Source organism: Chiloscyllium plagiosum, unplaced genomic scaffold (assembly GCF_037043375.1).
Source record: "Chiloscyllium plagiosum isolate Xiang-an unplaced genomic scaffold, Cpla_swu_hap1 HiC_scaffold_20, whole genome shotgun sequence".
Taxonomy (NCBI): Eukaryota; Metazoa; Chordata; class Chondrichthyes; order Orectolobiformes; family Hemiscylliidae; genus Chiloscyllium; species Chiloscyllium plagiosum.
In genome coordinates, this window is record NW_028270158.1 from 63,729,202 (window position 1) to 63,755,732 (window position 26,531).

General features: G+C 41.6%; 1 protein-coding gene across 3 annotated transcripts in view; it reads left to right on the forward strand.

The window, feature by feature from the left end:
* The window catches only part of pla2g10 (phospholipase A2 group X), a 36,757-nt gene extending 13,703 nt beyond the window's left edge, over window positions 1–23,054 (forward strand). For 2 of the 3 annotated variants that reach the window (XM_043711117.2, XM_087998028.1), the window contains 3 exons: window positions 3,273–3,435; window positions 7,161–7,267; window positions 16,182–23,054. In XM_043711117.2, the coding sequence (XP_043567052.1) occupies window positions 3,273–3,435; window positions 7,161–7,267; window positions 16,182–16,330 (419 nt within the window). In that variant the 3' untranslated portion in view covers window positions 16,331–23,054. Of the gene's footprint in view, window positions 1–3,272; window positions 3,436–7,160; window positions 7,268–11,998; window positions 12,172–16,181 lie in introns of all 3 variants that reach the window. The other variant, XR_015760607.1, reaches the window with a different exon arrangement.
* Window positions 23,055–26,531: the final 3,477 nt, after the last annotated feature.

The window sequence follows — 26,531 nt, forward strand, 5'->3', positions numbered from 1 at the left end:
TGTTCATTATCTCACATTCTGGATTATAGTCCAATCACTGCAAACCGTCTCCACTGTCCTTTCTTATCTGAAAGTTGATATGAGTATTTTCTAGTCCCTTTGGCCAGTATTTTTTAATAAAACCTGATCAAAGTCTGTGGTAACATGATCATTGCTCTCAGGAACAATATTGTGAATGGCATATCTCTACTGTAGCAGTCTTTACTGTTGGACTGTTCCCTTATCTGTGTGAGGTTATTAGTTTGTACACGTACAGAGTACAATATATTCCTAAATCTCTGGGATATTTAATTTTGATGCTGACATGATCCATTTACTGAATGACTGTCTCTTGCCTGCACTGAGATTATACTTAATATACATGATCTTCAAGGATCTTTAGTGAAATAAGGGAAATCTTTGCTTTGTTGCTGTTTATTGATTACTTGGATAATTTTTTTGTATGTGTGCATTGCTGTAATTAATTGACCTTGCATATTCTGTCTTTGTAACTGAACCAAACAGGTCTGTTTGGTTCCACTTTGTGGAATTGCGCTTGTAATTCAGCTGTGGTTACAATTAGAACAGAAAGATTCCAAAAGCGGGGGGGATCTGCCCAACTATTAAAGACAGTTTTACCCCCAGCCATCTGTCTCGAGCTGGTATCTGAGTGAGATACCTTGTGGCAACTTACTGTATATCACTGGATCCTCTGTGAGGGAGCTTTGTCTGTCTGTCATCATTAATGTGGTGGGAGCAACTCATTTATTGAATATTGAAATATCATTCTGTAAAGTGCCCAGAAGCAGAAGGTGTGCCTATTAAAATAGAATGGAGTTATTAAAACCAGATAGTGCAAAGTCTGATTTCCTCCTTGGGTCTCACATCAGTAAGTTTACCCACTGTAAACTTACTGATGTGAGACTCAAGGAGAAACCCAGACTTTGTGCTATCTGGTTTTAATTCTCTCAGGGCTCAGATCAACCCTGTCTCTCAGGGACATTACCACTCCTGCATTCATTACAGTTGAGCAGCTGTGTGTTGATGTGATGGTGACAGTGTAACTCCATCCCAATATCTCGGGCTCCTGCTGTGTGTTTCTAGTGTTTAGCTTTCGGTCATTTGGACCAATTTTAAGGAAGGAATCCAGGTTTGAGAGTGACCAACAAATCATTCCAACAGCTTCACCCTGAGCTGACATGAAACTGCCTTGTCCTCAGCTGGGGCATCCCATTGGAGCATTTTGGAGTGAAGTCACGGAGACGATTGTGCTCGCAGGGTTGGATCATGTGAAGAAGTCCCACATGTTGAAGAGAACTGATTCCTAGTGAAAGACTATGTTTTTGTTCATGTTGTGGTTGTTTCATTTTGTTTAAATCTAATGTCCCACTGGAACTGGGTACTTCTGTTAGAAACCAACAGTGGTGCATTTTTCAGTTTCTGTTGTGCTGTGCTGTCCATGTTTTGTTGGTGATGGTAGATTGAATGGGGCCAGGTTTACTTTCATGGGGGAATGGCACAAATGAATGACTATTGGGCACTGGGCACCCCTTTACTTGGGTGAGATACCAACTGAGCTCCCCAGTGAAGATCATTAATCCCCTACAGAGGGTGAATTTACCCTGTGAGTGAGATTTTCTCAGGCGATTACAATTACATTGGGCTGTTTGTTCTCCCAAATCTTAACTGAAGACTCATTTGGATATAGTAGCCACCCCTTGCCTTTTAACGTTCCTGACTCGTTTGATGCTGCAGAAATACATGTTTGAAGATTAACCAGTGCCACTCACCCTGATCCTATTAGTGTGCTGGAAACATGACTTTCTGATTTATAAATGTACCTCATTCTAGTTGAGAGCCAACTGTAGGTGTGCATGAAACCGATTATTGAACCTGTACCTGCACTTAAGGTTGAAACAGAGGAGGCTACTTCAGATCAAAGTGGACCATCTGCTTTCCCCACAACTGTAAATATGTGTGTTTTAGGCTGAATTTGTCGACTAAGGAGCTGAGTTTTGAATCTGGAGACTGGAACTTAGAGAAAGGGGTTCTATTTGGTGACATGGTGCAATCTTTTCCCAAAAATGTTATTGTGATTAAGAATTTGTAACTGGGCTGGTGCTTGTCACCTCCTATTTTGGTGTCATCTGCAGGTTTGCTAGCCATGCCTTAAATGATTTGGATGTGAACATGGGGGTATAGTTAGTGGGTTTGCATATGGCACCGGGGTTGGGGGTATGGTGAGCAGCGGGGGTGGGGGATTGCCTCAGAGTGCAGTGGGGTCTCAGCTGGTGGGCCAAGGGTGGCAGATGGAGTCTGGTTTGGATGGATGTGGGGTGCTGCATTTTCGGGAGGGGCGGATCAGGATGGGATAGGTGCGCTTGGTGGTGGGGTCCTGCGGTGTGTTGCTGGGCAGGGCGGCCTTGGGGTGTGGGATCATGGTCCATTGGGGGTGGAATTGCAGGTGGGTGGGGTGGTGGGGAGGGCATTTGGTGTTCTTGCCTTTGTTGGTCAGTGCATGGAGTCTGGGAGTTGGAATGGCATGTTGCGGCTGTACAGGATATTGTACTGCATGCAGTTCTGGTCTCCCTGCTATAAGAAGGATGTTATGAATCTTGAAAGGGTTCAGAAAAGATTTCCAAGGATGTTGCCAAGGTTGGAGAGTTTGAGCTACAGGGAGAGCTGAATTGTCTGGAGCTATTTTCCCTGGACCGTCGGGGCTGGGGGAGTGACCTTATAGATGTTTATAGAATCATGAGGGGCATGGATAGGGTAAACATACAAGGATGAGGGAGTTGAAAACTAGAGTACCTCAGTTTGAGATGAGAGAGAAAAGATTTAAAAGGGGCAACTTTTCCACGCAGAGGGTGGTGCGTGTATGGAATGAACTGCCAAAGGAAGTGGTGGACGATGGTGCAATCACATTTAAAAGGCAAATGGGTGGGTATATGAATCGGAAGGGTTTAGAGGGATATGGACCAAGTGTTGGCAAATGGGACTAGACTTATTTAGGATATCTGGTTGGCATGGATGAGTTGGACTGAAGGGTCTGTCTCCATGCTGTACATCTGTATAACTTTATAAATGGGAACAAATGGGATTCCATTATTACACCATTGCCCTTATCCAAATTCAGCTCCATTTAGTTTGCCAATGGCTGCAGGGATTGGGGATGATTGAATATGATACATGTTCAAAAAATTGTATTATTTTTCCTGAAATTGAGCATACTGTCATGTGTATTTATGCACTTTAATGTCAGGGTGTTAATCATGTTTGTGGTCTTACTCCAGTGCATATTACAGCCGTGAAAGAACACCACAGACGGCAAGCAAGAAGTATTCTGGACTTGATCGGAATGATTCAGTGCAGCACGGGGAATTCTATTTCTTACCTGATGTATGGTTGTTACTGCGGAATTGGAGGAAAAGGCTGGCCACGGGATGACACAGATTGGTAAGGAAGGCTTCTGTATCCTGCACTTACCTGCAGGTGGTGTTTGGTTTACTAGTACTTGTCTTTGATGGTCATCAAATTTAATTGTGAAGCCAAACCCAAATCCAAGTCCTGACAGTGGAAACAATCTGACAAAAATACCATTTAACATGGGTGCATAAGTCTTGTAGTCATTAGACCACTCGACATGTAACATGCCTGGCTTCAGCAATTGCTCTCAAATGCTATCTGACCCCAAGATCAAGAGTGTTTCAACTTCTATTCACCTTTCAACTCCTAGGAATGAAATTGTTTCTCCTCTTATAAATCTTTTTGGTTTAGAAAGACATGTGTGAATCATAACTGAAAGCTAGCAGTAATAATTTAGCAATTTAATAACTTTCTTAACATCTTCCTGTTTATTATTTTCCTCTTCTTCCTGTTCTCCGGGATTTGTTGTTCCTTAAAGATCTGGGGATCATTTTAAATTTTGTTGCTGGGAGAAAGGATTAAAATTAACCTGAGATCTGCAGTGATCTTTGAAGAAAAAGAATCTACTATTGAAATCTACCATGCCTTCTTATATCAATATCTACTTCAAGAAATTGAGACTGGTTACCTGTATACAGTGTGATTTATGACCACAGGATGTCATCATGTACCTTATAGCCAATAAAGACCTTTGAACCCATCATCACTCCCATGACATAGGAAACATGACAACCAATTTCTGCATAGCATGATCCACAAGCAGCTATGTGACCATGACTGAATAATCTGTCTTCCTGGTGACGATAACTTAAAAAAAGAATTCAACATAGGAACCGGAACTTTTCTTAATTCTGTGACTTAAAAGGATTTACCCCCAACTGAAAACCAACCTTCAAAGTGTCCTAAATATAAAAAAATTAAAAACTTCCCTTTCATCACAACTGCGTTCTGAAATGCTGAATTACCAAGAAGGTGCAGGAGTGGGTCATATGCTCCCTTGAGCCTCTCATTTATGGTGACTAGGGTTGAATTTCTATGTTAACTCCAATTCTCCCCCATTTCTGTAATGCTTAAGGAACTATAAGGCATTAATATTTGTGTCAGACAAAGTAATGAGAGTCAAAGTCAACAATTTTAATGGTCCTGATGTTTTCAAAATGGGTTTTCAAAGAGCTATCAACAGAGAAGGCCTTGGTTTTGTTTTATTTTTCAGAAAATCACATACTCTAGAATGATCCATGTGGATTGGAAAGTAGCGGACATAACCCTGCTATTTCAAGAAAAGAGTTAGCTTGACATCAGGAAGGCACTAAACTACTGCTGTCCTGAAAAATATCTATTTAGTCTTGCCCCTTGTTTTATCTGTTTCAGTGAGTCCATTGCAAGAGTTGTTTACTTGGAATTTAATAAACCTTTGACAAGGTTCTCCATGGTAGACTGATTAGTAAAGTTAGATCAGATGGGATTCAGGGTGAACTTACCAATTGGATAAAAAATTTGTTTAATGGCAGGAGACAGAAAATGATGTAGGAGGGTTATTTTTCAGACAGGAGGCCTGTGACCAGTGGTGTTCCATAGGGATTAGTGCTGGGTCCACTTTTGTTTGTCATTTATACAAATGATTTAGGTGAGAATATAGAAGGCATGGTTAGTAAATTTGGGGATGACACCAAGATTGGTGGTATAGTAGACAGTGAAGAAGGTTATCTAAGATTACAAAGAGATCTTGATCAGTTGGGTCCATGCACTGATGAGTGGCAGATGAAGTTTAATTTGGACAAATGCGAGGTATTACATTTTGGTAAAAGAAACAAAGACAGGATTTATACAATAAATTGTAGAGCTTTGGGTAGTGTTGTAGAACAGAGACCTAGGGGTTCAGATAGGTAATTCTTTGAAGTTTGCATCATGTGTAGATAGAGTAGTTAAGAAGGTGTTTAACACGCTTGCATTCATTGCTGAGATCTTTTGAGTATAGGAGTTGGGATGTCATGTTGAGGTTGTACAGGATATTGGTGAGGCCTCTTCTGGAGTACTGTGTGCAGTTCTGTCACCCAGTTATTGGAAGGATATTACCAAGCTGGAGAGGACTCAGAAGAGATTTACCAGGATGTTGCAGGAATGGAGGGTTTGAGTTAGAAGGAGAGGCTGGATGGGCTGGAACCTCTTCATTGACGTGAAGGAGGTTGGGGAGTGACCTTGCAGTGGTTTGTAAAATCATGAGGGACATAGATATGGTGAATGGTAGGTGTCTTTTCCCAAGGGTGGAGGATTTCAAGACCATGGGGCATATTTTTAAGGTAAGTGGAGAATGGGTGCAATGTTTTTACACAGAGAGTGATTTCCGAGGAGGTGGTGGGTGCAAATAAAGTTAGAATCTTTAAAAGACATTTAGATAAGTGCATGAATAATAAATGTTTGGAGACATATGGGTCAAACACAGGCAGGTAGGGACTAGCTTAATTTTGGAACATGGTCAGTGTGGACTGGTTGGACTGAAGGGTCTGTTTCTGTGCTGTATGGCTCTCTGACTATGAGTCATAGTGAAAGGAAGACCTCAAACTTGGAAATCAGAGTTAAGCAGCCTGTCCCAAGGGACAGTACCTTCCTGGACCTGCATTTGTTTTTCCCGTTTTGAAATGATATGCAAAATGCAATGTCAAACCAGATCAGACTCTTTGCAGATGACTGCCTGTTATGCAAAGCTGTTTGTGAAATAGCAGACAAAGTTTGCATCAAGAAAGATATGGAAATAATAAAATTTCAACATACAGAAATGCAACGTGATATGAATCACCAACAATCTATCAATACCCAACTGCACCCTGCCTGTCTCCCTCCTTGAAGTTACTGAAACATGTCATTAGTTAGGGATCCACATCTAAATACTCCTAAAAAAGGAATGTACAAATGAAATACACAGCCCACAGTGTTCTTGTGAAACTGGACTTTAGTCATTCTTCAACCACAGTGAAAGAATTGCGATATCAGAATTTGTTAGACCACATTCAAAAGACTGCGTTGCCACTTGGGACCAGTATGCTGTTAAAACTAAAAGGCCCTCTGAGAAGGATCAACACTGGGTAGTAGCTCATTCCAAGCAGTTAATCACGAGATGCCAGTGTTTCTCAGTTTGTCACATCAAGAAGCTAGCACAGTCTTCAGAGCTGGAGAACATCCCACAGGTTGAATTACCCCTCCAAAGGATGACTAAATATTTGTAAGCAGCACGCCAAGCCCAAAAGAGGCTGAGCTCAAATAATTAATAACCAACAGCTCCAACAGTGTGCCACCCAAACTCTGCCTTTGCTGACTCCTTTCTCCATTAGAGAAATAGACAGGAACAAGCTTCCACAAACTTTAATCTCCATAGCCCATAAAGATTCAACGTAAGGAAATCTGTTGTATTTTTAAATTACTGTCACCACTGACTACATTCAAGTTTTCCCTGTGGAAACTTCCAAATGAAAAACGATAAAGAGAACCCATACCGAGCACCATTTGTAGCAAAAGCAGAAACTGCTGGAAAAAACTGAGCAGATCTGGCAGCATCTGTGAAGAGGAAGCAGAGTTAACATTTCAGATCCAGTGCCCATTTTGTAAATAGCCACTTCTCTCATTTGTTTCTGGCACTGATGGGCAACATTGGTATCTGTGGAAGGAGGTAGCTTTGCTGAGCCCCTTCCCTCACTCAAGTTAGAATGAAAACTCAGTTATTTATTTTTACTCATTCACTTATTCCTTTCTTTCTCCAGGTGCTGTTTTACTCATGACTGCTGTTACGGGAAAGCAGAGAGAGCTGGTTGTCATCCCAAGTCAGAGAGTTACAACTGGTATTGCAGATATGGTACTGCTAGATGTGGTAAGTAGGAGGTAACTCTCAGAAGCAGACTGGAATGGGTTTATGAGACTGAGATGAGAGTTGTACTCAGCAACTGGAAACTACGCGAGATCTGGTCTCTTTTTTTAAATTCCCAGGCCTCATTTGAATAGAGCATGTGAGCTTTCTAATTGAAACCACTCTTTGGCCAGTAAATTTCAGACAGCAGGCCCCCAATACTAAGGTAAATTGATTGGAGTTAGAAAAGGAGTTGATAAAGCATGGCTCTGGAAAAGGCACAGTAGGTCAGGCAGCATCCAAGGAGCAAGAGAGTTGACGATTCAGGCAGGACCCTTCAGGGCTGGGGAGGGGGTTGAGAGATGGAAGCGGGTTGAGGCTAGGGGAAAGGTAGTTGGGATGGCGATAGGTGGGCGAAGGGAGGAGGTGATAGTGAGAGGCCGGTGCGAAGGGTGAAGCGGATAGGTGGGAAGGACGATGGACAGATAGGTCAGGTCAAGAGGGTGGACCTGAGTCAGAGGCCAGGCTGATGAAGACCACAAGGAAATTAGTTCTCATAGAACAGTATGGAAACAGACCATTCGGCCCAACAAGTCTTCACCAACCCTCAGAAGAGCATTATACCCAGATCCATTCCCCTAACCTATGCATGCATTTCCCATGCAACTAACCTACACATAGGCGAAAGTGAGGACTGCAGATGCTGGAGATCAGTGTCAAGATTAGAGTGGTGCTGGAAAAGCACAGCAGGTCAGGTAGCATTCGAGGAGCAGGAAAACCTGATGAAGGACTTTTGCCCGAAACGTCAATTTTCCAGCTCCTTGGATGCTGCTTGACCTGCTGTGCTTTTCCAGCAACACTCTAATCCTAACCCATACATCCCTGGACACTATGGCCAATTTAATCATGGCCAATCCACCTGACCTGCACATCTTTGGATTGTGGGAGGAAATTGAAGCACCCGGAGGAAACCCACGCAGACACGGGGGGAATGTGCAAACTCCACACAGACAGTTGTGCAGTTGTGTGAGGCTGCCTGATGCTGTGAGGCATCAGTGCTGAACAATGGGGCAACCGTGCCACCCGTTGTAAAGAAGCTTACTGGATTTAGCCTGTGGCTGCCTTTAATCCAGCAGGTTTGCCCTGGTAATAATATCACCACCATCCGGCTCTTGTTAATATTACAGTCAAACTCTGATGGGTTCACTGGATTCAATTTTAAAATAAATTTCAGAAGGTGACTATGAACAAATCTGTACAGTGAATTTTGATTTAGCACATTAGCAGGTCATACGTCATGATACTAGATTAATGAGTAAAATAAACCTGCACATCTGAACATCTAATCTATTACATCCTTTGCTCTCGATGTGGTCTCCTCTACTTTGGGGAGACAGGATACCAACTAGCTTATGCCCAAAATTTTGATTCTCCTGCTCCTGTAATGCTGCCCAAACTACTGTGCTTTTCCAGCACCACACTTTTCAACTATGATCTCCAACATCTGTCATCCTCATTTTTCTCCAAGTAAAATAATCAGTTGGGTAAATCTCACTCCAGGTAGAAGTGGAAATATTGCCTGTCCTGGCCTACAGAATGTTCAAACATGAACTGAACACTGCAGCCATATTGTTTGCAATGCAACAGTACATCAGAGTTTATTTTTCCCCATGTAATAAGCATCTAAATTGTCATAGTTTGCAATCAAACCGATCCAAACAAGATCTAATATCTCAGAAATGTGGACAAATTCGGTAGTCACACAACACCAGGCTATGGTCCGACAGATTTATTTAAAATCACAAACTTCCTCAGATGAGGATGGAGCAGCGCACTGAAGGATTGTGATTTTTAATAAACCTGTTAGATTATAATCTGCTGTTGTGTGCCTTCTGACTTTCCCAGTCCAATACTGGCATCTTCTTTTAAGAAATTGAGACAAGTTAAAACTTTCCTCCAGGTTTCAAAATTATCGGATGTAAGATCAGTGTTGTCAGGAAAACTCGAGTTTGGACTTAAAGGGGAACAATAATGTGAAAGGGAAGGGGAAGGCATGGGATGATGAAAACCTTTTCATCTAAAGCCAGATAGTAACCAACTCTCTTAGCAGACCTTGAGAGTGATCTCACCAGCTTGTGAGCTGCTAATCTCGAGATGCTCAGAGGCACAGTTTGAATATCAAAATAAAACAATGCAGATACTTTGTGTTTGTTTTGGTTCATTGAGTTTATTGTGGAGAACAAAATGAGTGCTACAAAAGGCAATCAGTACACAGGGAAAACATCATGTCTATAAACATGTTCAAGATTGTACTCCAGGGTCCTGTATTCTAATGAGCATTACATAAAACTTGGAAGTAAATGCTAAAAATTCCCCATTGTTTAACTACTGGAACTTATTTTAAAATAAAGCACTAATTTGGCGTGTTCTTCCCAACCGCTAAATTTCCAAGCAGTGGTATAACCATTGTCTATTGTGAAAATTTCAAATTCAAGATTTTTTTTTCAACTGTTAATCTACAACTGCTGAAGTTTCAATTATTGTTGAACAGCGGGTGCTAATGATATCAAGTGAATTTGGCTAAGAAGTTACTGTGTCAAAAAGTGAAATTAATAGCAATGCTACAGGGACTAGCACACAGTTCTTTTGCTTTTGACTGTATGTATTAAATTGATCAGGGCACAAGGAGTGTCTAAATCTGATCTCAATAATGTCAAAAGAACTCACTTGTATTTCTCATGTGAATCGGAAGTTGAAAGATCTAGATGTAATTTTGGTAGCTCTTTAACAGAAAGCATGCAAAGCCACTTACTATTGAGAGAGCAGCTGCACAGCTAGATCCTCACACTGACAGTTGAAAATATATTTTGCAGAATTTAAAAGTGTATAGAAGGGCAGAGAATCCCTACAATGTAGAAGCAGACCATTTGGCCTATCAAGTCCTCACCGACCCTCCAGAGAGCATTCCACCCAAACCCACCCGAACACCCTGAATTCCACTTAACCTACACATACCGAACACTATGGGCAATTTAGCATGGCCGATTCAACTAATCTGCACATCTTTGAACTGCGGAAGGAAATCGAAGCAAGCCCATGCAGACACGGGTAGAGAATGTACAAACTCCATATAGACAGTCATCCAAGGGTGGGGTCCATGCCCCACCCCTGTAGCTGGGTCACTGTAAGAAAGACCAAGTTCCCCTGTTTTAAACATAGAGCTGATGTTTCAGCAAAAAAACTCATCTAAGTTATTCTTACCTATCTCCAAACTTCTCTTTTGCAGAGAAACAGGAACTTTAAGAAGGGAGTTTAAAGAGGAATTTGCAACTACTGACAATTAGTTATTGACCAGAAAGGTCACTGAGCATTGAACACTAATTCACAGAATCATAGAATCCCTACAGTGTGGAAGCAGGCCATTCAGCCCGACAAGTTCACACTGCATCTCTGAAGAGCATCCCACCCAGACTCACCCCCTATCCTATCCCTTCAACCCTACATTTCCCATGGCTAACCCACCGAACCTACACATCCGTGGACACTATAGGCAATTTAGCATGGCCAAACCATCTAACCTGCACATAATTGTTTATTATTTCCCTGCCTCTGCACATGTTGATATCTCTTTCATGACTCTCAGCTCAAATTGAGAACTCAGCAAATGGGGATTATGTACTATTGTGAGTTAGTGCAGAAATTTCAGTTTTGAAGTTAAAGTATGATGGCAAATATGTTGGGTGGTGTAATGTATGCCATGACCAATCAAGTTACTTGGTGAATCACATGCTTAGAGAGCCAGAAACACGATGCTGGCTTTACAGATGAGCAACAACCCTGATGTATTGCTTGCATAAGCTTTACTGTCCTTGTTGCCTGCAAAACATCCTTGTGTGGCACAAGGCCTTGGAAAGAGGGCAGCACCTATGAGTCCTGGTACCCTCATTGGGACTATTGCACAGTTGATTTTCAGATTAATATGGCGAGTTTCTAACTTTGTGTTTGAATGAGCAACTTTGACATAAGAATCTCCCCCTCCCCCAATCTTCAGATTTGCAATTGTGTTGTAAACTCTGTGGCCTCTGAGAGTCATAGAGATGTACAGCACGGAAATAGATCCTTCAGTCTAACTCGTCCTGCTGACCAGATATCCTGAACTAATCTAGCCTCATTTGTCAGCATTTGGCATATATCCCTCAAAACCCTTCCTATTCATATATCCAGCTAGATGCCTTTTAAATACTGTAATTGTACCAGCCTCCACCACTTCCTCTGGCAGCTCATTCCATACATGCACCACCCTCTGCGTGAAAAAGTTGCCCCTTTTAAATCTTTCCCCTCTCACCCTAAACCTATCCCCTCTAGTTCTGGACTCTCCCACACCAGGGAAAAGTCCTTGTCTGTTTATCCTGTCCACGCCCCTCATGATTGTAAAAAACTCTATGAGGTCACCCCTCAGCCTCCGACACTCCAGGGAAGCCAGCCACAGCCTATTCAGCCTCTTCCTATCACTCAAATCCTCCAACCCTGGCAAACATCCTTGTAAATCTTTTCTGAACCCTTTTAAGTTTCACAACATCTTTTCGGTAGGAAGGAGACCAGATTGTGGCCCTTCAGCCTCCTCAATGATTGACCCTTCAACCCAAAGCAGGTGGAGTCTCTTGATGCTAAAGATTTCCCTCTCAGCTGTAGATTGCTATCTGGCTAACAATAAGCACCCTACTATTCTGAGGCTGACACATTATCATTACCCAGTTGTGGGGATGAAGAATCCAGGGAAACACAGATCCCACTGAACATGGAGGCGATGGCTGCAGTTGCATTGGGTCCATCTCCAGTGATGAGAAGAATGATGGTCAGACAGCCATGAACTCACCCAGAGTCAAGGCTGCGAACCCAACTTGACAGGTACCTGCCTGGTGTTTGCGGTGAGTATTTGAAATGCAAGTTTCTCAATTCAGCAGAAACTAACTGGGAAGTGAAAATTATTGGGGCAAGTCATGGAACTAACAAATCACAAATTCATGCAAATAAGCTTCTCCCCTCCTGATGATGAGAATATTATCTCACCATCTAAAGAGGAAGGACTTAATTGTGACATTTTAACATCACTGCAAGAATCTAACTTTAGACTCTCGCCCAATTAAATCATCACATTTGCCATGATCCTCTGCAGGTCTGGCAGAACCTGTGGAGGAAAAGCTGCATTAACATTTTGATTCCAGTAACCCTTCTTCAGAACTTGTAAAGAAGGGCCACTGGACTCCAGACATTAGCTCTGCTTTCTCTCCACATTTGTTACCAGACCTGCTGAGTTTCTCCAGCAATTTCTGCTTTTTTTTCCAGATCTTCAGCATCCACATAGTTCTTTGTTTTATTTTCACAATTAGCCTCACCACTTTAGGGAGGGGAAATCACACCCAGTGTTCAATTCCTTAAAGTCAGTACCTCATTCGTAACAATTTAGCTTTTAAAAAAGACTACTGGAATTCAAACACTTTTTCCTTTAGGTTTCTTTCCTGCAAAATAAATATGGAAACATCATTTTACTTTAATTGAACAAATCAAACTGTGAACCACAGCATCACTGAGTTTTTAATATTCCTGATGACCCAGCTCCATATGGTAATGCTTTTTAATTTCTGATTAAATTACATCTTTCCTAATCTCTGAGTGACCAGAGTGCCTCAGCATTACAGTATGGTTGGTTGAAGAATGGACAGATATATCAATCGGGTGGTGTAGTTACATGTTCGTCTGCTGATGCATTGATCAAATACCTCAAAACTGTTCACTCGTAAAAAAATGACAGCACACTGCAAATCAAATTTAACAAGACTGTTAAATTTCAATCAGAGCATTTTAAATCTAAAGCTAATATTTACATTCATTCACTTTGATCTTATTTTAAGATGTTATAATCAAAATAACTGATACTGCAAAATTTTGTCATCTTGAGCTAGAAGCAGTAACTTGTTGTTAGTGAGCTTTTGCATTTGTCTCATCACTACAGAAAGCCAAGAAGTGACCTGTGCTGTTGTCTGCATGTTAGTATTGATCTAAGTGCATCCATTAAATATTCAGAACTGTTCTCTCTCATAATCTGTTTCTTAGTGAGTCAGTGAGTTCAGTCGGCTGGATAGCTTGTTTGCAATGTAGAGCAACACCGACAGTGTTGGTTCCGTTTCTGCACTAGCTAACGTTACCACAATGGACTGAACATCTTCACTCACCTGAGGTGTGGTGACACTCACTGTCTCTCTGAGGGAGTGGGACTTCACCTTTGGCTTTCTTTATAAAAGTCCTGACGAAGGGCTTATGCCCAAAACATCGATTCTCCTGCTCCTCGGATGCTGTCTGACCTGCTGTGCTTTTCCAGAACCACACTCCAGACTCTGATCTCCAGCATCTACAGTCCTCACTTTCTCTTCCTTTATAAAAGGAAATGTTTTGCTTCATAGGTTGGAATCTTCCAAGCCCTCGAACAAAATGTGTCACGGCGAGAAAGTTCAGAAAATCAGGTGAGATCCAACAAGGATCTTCTCAGCTTTGAGAGCAAAACGACCTTTTTTCTGACTAAGTGTTCCCATTAGTGAGCAATAAGAGGTCTACGTTCATGGATTATCTCTCATTAACAGCTTCACTCTTACTTACTCTTGCCTTATTACTAAGCAGTCTCCAATACTTCCATCCACTGGATACAAATTAGACCCCAAACATTCCCCATCCATGAAAGTCAGATAGGGTTACATTGCTCTTCCATACCTGTTGGACATTTGGCATCAACACCTCAGGGCAAGGACTGCATGTGCTCCACATCCACAGGACATGACATCTAATCTGTATTATCAGTCACAGCACTTACAGTTGGGGATGTGATGGCCTTGTGGTATTATCACTAGACTGTTAATCCAGAGACCCAGGTAATGTTCTGAGGACCCAGGATTAATTCCAGCCACAGCAGATGGTGGAATTTTAAATTCACTTAAAAAAAAAATCTGGAATTCACAATCTAACATTGACCAAACATCCATTGTCATTTGTTGGAAAACCCTATCTAGTTCACTAGGTTAGGGAAAGAAACTGTTTTCCTTAACCTGGTCTGGCCTACCTGTGACTCCAGACCCACAGCAATGTGGTTGATACGTACCTGCCCTCTGGGCAATTAGGAATGGGCAATAAATGCTGGCCTTGCTAGGGACGCCCACATCCTGTGAATGAATAATAAAACAATGTACACTTGTGCAGTTCAGTGATGCACACCAGCACCTCTCATTGAAATGATGCCACATGGGCGTTTTCCACTCAGGGACAGGCACTTGGCTTATGGTTTGAACCAGCCTGCGTCTCAGGGTTCTTTACTTGATCTCTTATAACTCATTCAGTTTGTGCCTACCTTGTTGCTAACAGCATTTCAGTCTTGCTTTGCCTTTCAGCATAGACACAACGCCAAGCAGCTTGTTGTGTTGTCAGCAACCATCAGTCAATGAAGATACATAATCTTGTAGAAGATGCAGAGGGTATGCAGGGTTAGTGGTCTGACGGAATTTGGTGGGTAATAGCGAGCAAGGAAAATGTTGTGTGCGACAGTAAGAGTGTTGGAGCATAAGCCATAGTGGGAGGTGGGTGCAGTAGCAGAGAGAGAGAGTCTGAGGTAACAGAAAAAATGATGGTGGCATTTAGCCTGGCAAACCTTCTACTATTGACCTTCCTGAGGCTGGGTGTTCCTTCGGGTTGGAACCCCCATTAACCTGGGTGACAACCTAGGATGAGGCTGGCAAGGATTGGTGTCGTGACCTCCTCTGCCACTACTGGGGGAATAGGGCATCCATCCACTGTACTCCCCTCTCTACCAGGACCTCCATATCCTTGTCCGCAAAGTAGGGCCCCAGTGTCTCCTTAACTACCATATCTGAGGCAAATGTCACAAACCCAGTGGGGCAGATCCGAAATACCAGTGCATGGCTGGGTGCACAAAAGCCCCTTGAACCTAGCACTGTGCCTGGAATCCCTGGATGTCCAACAGCAATGAGCACTTTCACCCACAGCATGTGAAGGAATCAGGCTGATGTCATCAAGCAGGACACCATAGTGATGTACTGCTTAGTTATTGTGGCAAGTTTGGAACGATTGCATGAGAAATCACACAAGTCCTCGCAGACTGAAACTCAAACAAAAATGAAACTTAGCCAGTAAACTGCAGCCCAAAGTTCTAAGCTTGAATTAAAGCAAAGTGGCAGACAACCACAGAGGAAGAACTGAACAGGTTGTCTAGTCTGTTGAGAAATTAGCCTTTACGGACCTCCTTGTACATCATCAGGAGATGCCAAAGCCAATAATGACATTTTGTAGTACTTAGGAAGATTCTATTGGAGCACTGAGACAAATGACCAGTTTGACATTTCTGCTAGTGAAGATGGAAGGACATTGGTCAGGACATTGCGATAAGCATTGTGACTTTGAAATAATCCTTTTTATACTCATTGAACCACACAGATAGTTTACTGTTCCTCTGAAACAGTGCCAAGTACAGCAACTCATCATTCCGTGTGGACTGTATCAGTGCATCAGGGTTGTAAAAACAAGGACTGCAGATGCTGGAAACCAGATTCTAGATTAGAGTGGTGCTGAAAAAGCGCAGCAGTTCAGGCAGCATCCGAGGAGCAGAAAAATCGACGTTGCAGGCAAAAGCCCTTCATCAGGAATCCTTTTGATTTTCCTGCTCCTCGGATGCTGCCTGAACTGCTGTGCTTTTCCAGCACCACTCTAATCTAGAACCTGTATCAGTGCATCAGTTCTGAAAATGTGTTAAAATCCTGGAGTGAGATTTGAACATACTAGTCTCTGATTCAGGCAGGAATGCCAGCAACTGAATGTTTAATACCAATCATTTAATATCAATAGTCTTTTAAAAGAGAAACATTTGCTTTTGTTACAGGGGACTTCTTTGACTATTGCGAAAGGATGATTTGTGAATGTGACATGGAGTTATCAAACTGCTTGAGGAGGAATGTATACTGGAAGAAATATGCACTGTGGCCCAATTTCCTTTGCGGAAGGACAAAGCCTCGATGTTATTCATATTAAATAACATGGGTATATTCTGAAATGTGGGTTGTGATGAAATGTTGAATGTAGCTTTGAGTTGACTCAACTCATAAGTGATTGACAAATTTCTATCTAAGTATCAGTTTTTCTTTCTTCTGAGGGAAATGTAGGAATTCATCACCATGCTGTTTTCAATATGTCCCACACGGTAAAATTAATGTTTGGAAAGACACGGATTGTAGAGCCGAGTTATATTTCCTGTGGGCATAACTACCACCTGGAGTGCCAGGTTGAAGATTCATTCTGAAATGGAAACCTATCCCACTAAAATTGGATTTTAACAGCAGTACCAGAATAAAGCTCATGAATCTTTTCATGTACAAGAGGACAAAGTCAACAGCTATTGATATTTTGACTTTAATGTAGTAAAATAGCCCAGGAACAATTATCAAGCACAATTGGACATAACCATATAAAAAGGTGCTCAGGTTAAATGGCCTAAAGCTTGCTTAAAGAGAAACATTTTAAGGAAAGCCTTTAAAAGAGTTTAAAATCACCCAACACCAGGTTATAGTCCAACAGGTTGATTTGGATGTACAAGCCTTTGGAGCGCTGCTCCTAGCTATCTGATGAAGGAGCAGCACTCCAAACACTTGTACTTCCAGGTAAACCTGGTGGTGTGTGATTTTTAACTTTGTCCTCCCCAGTTCAACACCGACTCCTCCATTAAAGGAGGAAGGAATGGTAGTGAGGTGGAAAGGGGTAAGGAGGGATTTCCAGACATTAGGGCTCAGGTAGCTTCAATCTTCCCAATGTTTAATTGGAGAAAATTTCTTCCCGAACAGTACAGGCTGTCCGACAAGAAACATGACAAATTAGAAGCAGTGGAGGGATTGAGAAAAGTGACAGTGAGGTAGAGCTGAATCCCATCCTGCATGCATGTGCAAACTGCTTCTGTGAATGTAGATGATGTTGCCAAGGTGAAACATATAGAGAGAAAAGAGGAGTGGGAACCACAGATAGATCCTTGGGAAAACTGGGTCTTACCATGTAAGAATGTGAAGAGAGGCCTTTGTGGGTGAATCTTGAGCTGGATAAGAATGAAACCAGGGAAGATGGATCCCACTAACACGACAACAGTGGAGAGATGTGCAAGACAATGATCTAGTCAAATGTATCAAAGGTTGCAGACAGGTTGAGGAGGACAAGGGGGAAAATTTACAACAGAGCAGTCACGTGCAGTTTCATTCATGATTTTGATAAGAGTTGTTTTGGATGGAGTTCCAGAAAAGGCGGTAATGGATTTTGGAGATGAAAGGATGTTCATGCACTTTGGACATAAGAGAAGTTGGAGATGGGAAATAGTTTTCAGGGTCAGGGTGGTTAAGGGTTAATTTTAGGGGAACTGTTATTTGAAGGATGGACAGACAGCGCCTGAAAAATGTCAGCAGATATGAAAGCCAGAAAGAGAGGTTACATGGTCAGCAATTTAGCAAGAACAGAATTGAGGGAGCAGCAAGTCTGTCTAATGGCCAGGATGTGGACAAAGATGAGCAACAATAAGAGATAAAATAGAGGAAGATACAGATTTATGGCTGGGGCAGAGGGTGGGCCCTTAGAAGATGTGTTGGATGAAGGGAATTGGGCAGCAGCAAATAATCAGATGGTCTGTGGTGATATTGAAGATGACAAGCTCCTCATACTCATCGTTGCAAGTGAATGCGGAGAAGACAAAGAAGGACCATTTAAAGAGACAGTTTAAAGTAGGGTTTACAGCTTGGAAGTGCTTTATGTGAGTCGGCCAGACTGAGCCAATTAGCAATTAATTATCTGTGAACTTCAACAGAGAGTGATGGCCAGGTAACCTCAAGATTGGGTTCCATAGCTAAGCCCAGTTTTTTTTTGTCTGAAATCACAGCCATTTATTTTCACACAGCATTTAGTGATAATAATCAGGATAACAAATCGTGGCTAGTTTCTTTCCTTCCCACTGCTTCAGTATGACCTCATGGACCAGAGATTGAAATTTGCCCCACTGGGTCACAAGCTGCTCTTCAGAAACCTGAGCACAAGGCTGACTCTTTCATACAGAGTTAAAAATCACACAATTCCGGGTTATAGTCTAACAGGTTTAATTGGAAGCACTAGCTTTAGGAGTGCCACTCCTTCATCAAGTGACAACATGAAATCCCCCTGAACTCCTGCATTAGCATATGACAGCTGCACTGCCCCAAATCAAATTCTGTCCACAGCTGCTGCCAGAGCCATTGAGCTTCTTACTGAAGGACTCCTCCTAAGTTGGGCATGCTGTCTGGATGAGACGTGAAAAATTCCTAGCATTTTTCGAAAGAGAGCAGGGAAATTCTGTCAAAACCTTTGTGTCACTTTATCAGATGATCTGATCATTGATCTCAATGGTGTGGAGACTTGCTGGCCGTACATTAGCTGCAATGTGTCCCCACAGTAAGACAGTGACCACACTTCAAGATATATTGGCTTCAGACTACTTTAAGACATCCCTGAAATAGTAAAAGATACTTTACAAAGTCCCATTCTTTCTTTTGGATCTTTATGGTTCAACAGAATAGCCAGCATAAGTGCATTTACACATTAAGCCAATTCTAGATACAGCACTTGACACTAAAATGTGAACTGTGCTCATAAACATTCCATTGCTGAATTACTAATTTGTTAATTTAAATGGGCATTCCAATCATTGCTGGCCTCAGCTGCAAAATCAGAATTTCTGACTTCCTATAGACACAGAAATTAAACAGAATGGTAGATAACGGGAGGGTGGCACGGTGGCTCAGTGGTTAGCTTCACAGCACCAGGGTCCTGGGTTTGATTCTAGCCTTGGGTGACTGTCAGTGTGGAGTTAGCACATTCTCCCAGTATCTGCCTGTGTTTCCTCAAAGATGTGCAGGTTAGGTGGATTGGCCATGCTAAATTGTCCAGGGTAGTGTAGGTTAGGTGATAGAGTACGGGGTGGGTCTTTGTGGGATGGTTGGTGTGGGCTTGCTGGGCCGAATGGCCTGCTTCCACGCTGTAGGGATGTTTAAGCAACGATAGACTAGCACAGCATTCGCAGTAGCCAGGGAATCTCACAAAGCATGCTTTAAAATTAGGGTCTGTAATATTCTGTGGGGTTTTAATTGAGCAGTTCCACTCAAAAGTATGACCACTCATGTAATCACTTTGCCAATGTCAGTTTATGAAATCCTGATAATCTTATTAGCATAGACCGGAAGTTAAAATCAATGTAAATGAGTGAAGGTTAGCATTAACGACCAGGACTGATGGAAAGCATTGTGGTCACTATATAATATATACACCATCTATAAGTATGAAAATTGAAATTGCAGGCCATCTACTCCTTATGACGTACCTGGGTATGACTGAGTCAAAATTCTGGAAATCCCATCATAATAATAGAGTGGGTGAACTCATCTATAATGGGCAGAAGGCTGAAGACACCAACACCATTTCAAGAGTGATTAGAGATGGGCAGTAAATGAAAGCTTTGCTATCGATGCTCATATTCAGTTAATGAATTGAAAGAAAGACACGTTTGCATAATACAAGAATGCATTAGTAGATACTATGTTACTATAGATAAGCATAAAGTACAAATGTTACTAATTTTAATCAAAAGAAGAAGGATGTCACATCTGTTCCACTGTTTGGAAAATAAGTGTCAAAATGGGGCAGAAAAGCTGAGAAATCTGGGGACATAGAAACACCATCACCAAAAGTAGCAACACAGGTTGATAAAAAATAAAGAAGCCTGGGGTCATTTCTAACGAAGTAGAATCCAAAAGCAGAGAGGTTATGTTCAGTTTGTATAAACCTTGGAATGTTGTGAATGGTTGTACTGTCTATACGTAGGCTGGATACAGAGCACAGGATAAGATGCTAAATTTACTGCATGATAACAGAACTGAGAGGTTTTATTTATCAAATATGATCAAACAGGGTGGGAACTCTGTTCTCAAGGAAAGGGAAGACCAAGGGATGACCTAAAATTTTAAAGAAATCTCAAATCAAGCCACCTGAAAAAAACAGACCTATCTTCTTCTGTTTCTTAAAAACAAAGTAAATAGGAGCAGGAGTAGCCCATTCAGCCCTTCAAGCCTGCTGCACCGTTCAATAGGATCATGGCTGATCATCCAACTCAGTTCCTGTTCCGGCTTTCTCCACATACCCTTTAGTCCTTTTAGGCCTGAGTACTATATCACTCCTTGAAAAAATACAATGTTTTGTCCTCAACTGCTTTTTGTGGCAGAGAATTCCATGGGCTCACCACTCTGGGTGAAGACATTTCTCCTCATCTCGGTACTTAATGACCTACCCCCTATTCTTAGATTGTGATTCCTGGTCCTGGATTCCCTGATCATTGGGGCATCCTTCCTGTGTTTACCCTGTCTAGTTCTGTTAGAATTTTAAAGGTTTATTTGAGTTCCACTCCCCCCACCCCTCCCCCAACGCTTATTCCTTGAAATTCCAGTGATTATAGTCATAACTAATCCAATCCATTTTCATGTGTCAGCCCTGCTATCCCAGGAATCAATCCGGTAAGTCTTTTTTTGCATTCCCTCAGTACATCGAACATCTGGCTCTGTAGTTCACAAATAGCATCATTGGGAATGTCTGGCTGAATTCCAAGAGCTTCTTTGGCGTTGTGCTGAGACCAACCCAGGATTCATTGCAGCTGTTTCATTGTAAGGCTTCCTTGACCTCAGAACCCATGGAGCCCTGAATTGAACTAAAGGTGAACTTTGTCTTAGTATTTTTTTTTCTCACATATACATACTTTGTTATTAAAATGGGGCCAGATTATTGTGGCTTAAACACTTTTCACTATTTTTTTTAAAAATGCAAGTGACAATATATTGTATTTTGTTCTATTCTAGGCTCACTAATGGAGAGTCTAGCCAAGGTCTGTTTTCACAAGCTAAGATGGAGTGTTTACCTAGGTTTATTGATGGCTGTATGAGGTTATAATAAGTAACTCTTTGATTTTCCATTCAACATCTATGTTTATTTTAACATGGTTGAGGAGTATGAAGTGCATTAAGATTCTGTTCTCAAAACTGTGGCTGTTTTATTAGGTTGTAAAATCTGGTCATTTTTCAGAAAGCAGACTCCTAAATTGTTATAAATAAATACCGGGTGAGTGAGAGTGGGTGGTGTGTGAGGGTATGCGAGGAGTAAGGGCTAGAGGGATTAACAACTTTTAATACAACTGGGACAAAATCCCAGATAACTGAGGTGAGTCTCCTAACCCACAGTTCGCCTTACCATTCACCTGCCTTCCTTGTCCATCTGAGTTGTTTCTGAAATTGGTGGATCTGATTCAATCCCGATAATCCCACCACCCCAGAGCAAAAATAGTAATCTCTTTCACGGCCATTTATAAGGGATCAGTTAGTTTCCAGGTGGTGAAAATCTAGTCCTATGTCCTTTCTATGCTAAACCAGGCTGAGTATCATGGACTTCAGGAATCTGAACAGGTCAAAGGAGATGACACCCTCTGTGAGGAAGAGTTACCTCTTTTTCAGTACTGTTTGTAGCCAAGAGAACGCAGGAGAAAGTTTCCATCCAGTGCCTTGAAGCTAACCTGCTGCATTCCCCATGATTGGATGGACGAATCATTGCTCCCCCAACAATCATCAGCCCACATCCCTGCCTCTGATTCCTAGAATCCCTATAATATGAAAGCAGACCACTTACCCCAGCAAATCTACACTCACCCTCCAAAGAGCATCCGGCCCAGACTCAGCCCCCTACCCTATTCCTGTATCCCTGCATTTCTCATGGTTAATCTTTGCACATCTTTGGACTGTGGGAGGAACCCCACAGGGGAAGAATGTACAAACTCTACATGGACAGTTGCCCAAGGTTGGAATCCAACCCGGGTCCCTGGCGCTGTGAGGCAGCAGTGCTAACCACTGAGCCACTGTGCCATTTCTTGATGACCTGATCCTTTGAGTCCTTCCCCCATCACTGCTTCTCCAAGCCCAACCACTTCTCACCATCTCTGCTCCAGCAGCACAAACCTACCTGCTCCTCGATAGTTGCCTCTTCAGTAGACTTCCCATGTAACATGAGGCCAAACCTGGCAGTCACGCTGGCTTTTACCAAAGTCCCTGCACCCACACAAAGATACAGTATACAGCAACCAGTACTACTGCTCAGTCTTGGAAACTCAGCCCAAATAAAGATTGGGACCACTAACACAACAACAAATTTGATGAACACTGAAAGGCATCAACCTGAAACATTAACTCTGTTAAGAGATGCTGCCATACCTCCTGAAGATTTCCAGCATTTTCTTTATTTCTTATAAATTGCCAGTGTCCATAGTAATTTGCTTTAATTACAGCAAATTATAGTGTTTTACTGCTAATTACTGCTGTTTGCAGAATATTTAGCCCAAGCCATGAATCTGAAAATGCGATATGTAGCCAGTAGAAAGTCGTTTTTACCATACTAAAGGATGAAAAAGAAATACGCTGTGGACATTTGCTAATAGCAGGTCTTTAACATGGGGAAGATGGACATTTTTGAAAGCCTGAATGTGACTGAGGGAGGTGACCAGTCAAAACAATTCACTAATAGGCCATCTTTTTCACACAAGGCTAAACACCCTTGCCTATTGCATATGTTATGTATATCATTATTAAAAATGCAATTATGCAATTTACACGGCATGAAAATATAATTTCATTCAAATTAAAAAGATCACAGCTGGTGATTAAGAGTTGGGTTTCTGCTTGTGGTTTTCTTTATATAAGATATGCAGCCCTACCAGTTTCCATGTTTGTAAGGAACCCTGAACTGCGGTACAGTTAAATTGCCACATTACCAACTCCACTTAAAAATAACGAGCGTCATATTTTGTCCAATTTGTTAATCCTAGATTGCTATGTTTACTCTGAGTTAAATGGCACAGAAATACAGACAAGGCAATCAACCCATGTACTCCTTGATTATTTCTGAGCCCATGTCAAACATCAAATGAAAAAAATTTGCAGCATTGTGATTAAATTGAAAAGCAATGAGTTTGGAAAATAGAAATGCTCTTTGTTTGAGAGAGTGCTGTTAGCTTTCACATAATACCACTTTGTCGAGATATTTTTAGTTCTACTCAACACAGTAATTCTCATCTTCTGCGAATGGAGTGTGTTCAAATTCAGGTATTACTCCATTACATGCAATAATTTTGAAAAAAAATTCTTTTATTTTCCATAAGCTCTTGAGAGTTACAGTATTTTCAGGAGTTCTCTGTGTAGTTTTCTAGTATTTGTAAAATATGCAGCTACAAACATGGGTTTGAGCTCAAGAGAGAGGCTAAATATGCTGAGGCTATATTCCCGAGTGACAGAGACTGAGTGGTGACCATATAGAGGTTTATAAAATCATGAGGAGCATGGGTAGGGTAAATAGCCACTTTCTTTTTTTCCCAGGTAGTAGAGTCCAGAACTAGAGGGCACAGGTTTAAGATGAGAGGGGAAAGCTAAAAAAGGGACCAAAGGGGCAACATTTTCACGCAGTGGGTGGTGCGTGTATGGAAGTGGTGGAGGCTGGTACAATTACAACATTTAAAATGCATCTGGATGGGTATATGAATAGGAAGAGTTGAGAGGAATATTGGCCAAATGTGGCAAATAGCACAAAATTAATTTTGGATATCAGGTCAGCACAGACAAGTTGGACTGCAGGGTCTGTTTTCGTGCTGTACAGCTCTATGACTGTATGCCCCCATTACTGGACTTGGCCCATAGTCAATGGCAGTTAAAACAATAGTCAGACATTTTGCCCTGTCACAATTTAGCAAACACAAGCGTGTGCATGTTTGTATCCTATATACTCCTCAAAGTCTGCGCTATGTAAATTTGTGCTGACTATTCAAAAGTGTTTCTTTTCTTTGACTTACTACATTTAGAATTATCCTTATGATGCTAACTCCAGACAGATCTGAATTTGCACTTAGAGTTCACATTTTTTCTCTTCGGATAATTATTCAGATATACTTGCAAATCCTACATTTTGAAAGCCATGGTTGAATTTGCCTCCATCACAATTAAAGGCAGTGCATTCCCATGTCACTTTGTTTTCATCACGAATCTGCCTTTCTGCTCACATCAAGCCAATCATGATGTTGAAAACCTCTACCTTAACTTCTCTGCACTTCTGTTCTGCAAAAACCACAGTTCCAACCTTCTCCAATGTAGTCTCATGAATCTTTACTGTGTACATATAATGCCTTCAAACTCTTCCTATGTGACATGAGTGTGATGCCTGGAATTGGACACCAAGTTGCAGTTGAGGCTACTCTAGTGTTTTATACAGGCTCACCATTCCATCATCGCTTTAGCATTCTGCTTTCATTTGTAATCCTGTGTGTCAGAATGCTGAACCTGCTGCTACTTCCACTCATTCGTACACACGTACCCTCATGTTCCTCTGTCTTTGCACTCTCCCTGGAACTACTGAACCCTTCATTTTGTATCACCTCTTCTCATTCTTCCAACTGAAGTGAATTACTTTGCACTTCTCTACATTAAGTTTGATTGGTCTTCCACCAGCCTATGTTCTTGCAAAGTCTATCATCACAGTTCACAATACTTTCAAATCTTATGTCATTTTGAAATTAAGCCCTGCAAACTCTAGTCTGGGTCAATACTGGTAGGCCTAATATATGATGAACGGCTGAGGATCCTGGGATTGTCTTCATTAGATTTTAGAAGGGTGAAGAGAGATCTAATAGAAACTTATAAGATAATACATGGCTTAGAAAGGGTGGAAGCTGGGAAATTGTTTCCTTTAGGTGGGGATACTAGGACCCATGGGCACAGCCATTGAATTATAAGGGGTCAATTCAGGGAAACGAGGAGACATTTCTTCAACCAGAGAGTGGTGGGCCTGTGAAATTCATTGCCACGGAGCGCAGTGGAGCCCGGGACTTTGAACGTCTTTGATTGATAAATTCTTGATTTCACAAGGACTTAAGGGCTACGGGAGAGTGCAGGTAAATGGAGTTGAAATGCCTATCAGCCATGATTGAATGGCAGAGTGAACTCAATGGGCTGAATGGCCTTATTCTACTCCTATGTTTTATAGTCTTATGGTCTAATTAATGTAGGTCAACTAAACAGTGATCTAAACACTGATCACTGGAGAACCCTGCTCCATATCATCCTCTTGTCCAAAGAACAACTGGTCACCATTATCCTCTGTTTTCTATTACTCTGCCAATGTTGTATCTCTCATGCTGCTATCACATTTATTCCATGGTCTTTAACTTTGCTGACAAGCCTGGTGTCTGGCACTTTATTCAATGCCATTTGGAAGTCCTGATGCTCCACTTCAACTACAATACCCTCACCAATCCTTTGCTTACTTTATCAAACAACTCAAATCCAAGTTTTTTTTACTCTCTGTAATGACTTCACACTTCCCAAGTTACTGTTCATTTTGACCTGTATTATTATTTTGAAAAACATTTCCACCCACTGAGGTTAAACTGACTGGCTTCACACCACTATTTGATTAACAATGGTACTATATTTGCAACTCTCCAGTCATCTGTTATGCAAGGAGGATTAACTTTACAATTTCCACCCTTAACTCCCACAGCAACCTCAGATGCGCCGTACCCAAACTTGGTGATTTACCAACTTTTAAGTGAAGATGGAGGACGGGAAAAATTTCTGGCTGTAACAGCTGCTCCTATTTTTGAGGTATTTTAGGTGTTGGAGGTGATTTCCTCGAATTCCAGGAGCAGCAATTACTGTTTTATATGTTGTTACATTGTTTTGGAACTTTGGAAAAAAAAGTTAAAACAACAGGGAAATGAACAGACAAAGGCAGCACATGGTAGGTCAGTGCAGGAGAGAGAGAGAGAAAGAAACTGATGCAGCAGTGAACCTGCAGTTACTGCCTTTGCTGTTTGAATTCATGTATCGCTGGACTTAGTAGTGCATCTGGGAAAATTAACAAACAGTGAAATTCACAACTGATCTTGGAGGAACTGTTTGGGTGAAGTTCACAGCACAGAAACAGATAAGTGTATTGTTTTTACGTGGGACCTACAGAAAGTCTGCAGTAGTGAGTAGAGTGGGTTTTTCTTGATTTTCTGCTTTTTGAGATATGTCTCTTGATTAAACTTAAAATATAAGACATAACTATTAATTTAACCTGGGGCAGTGTTTTGTAGAGGAATAAGATGGTGTTA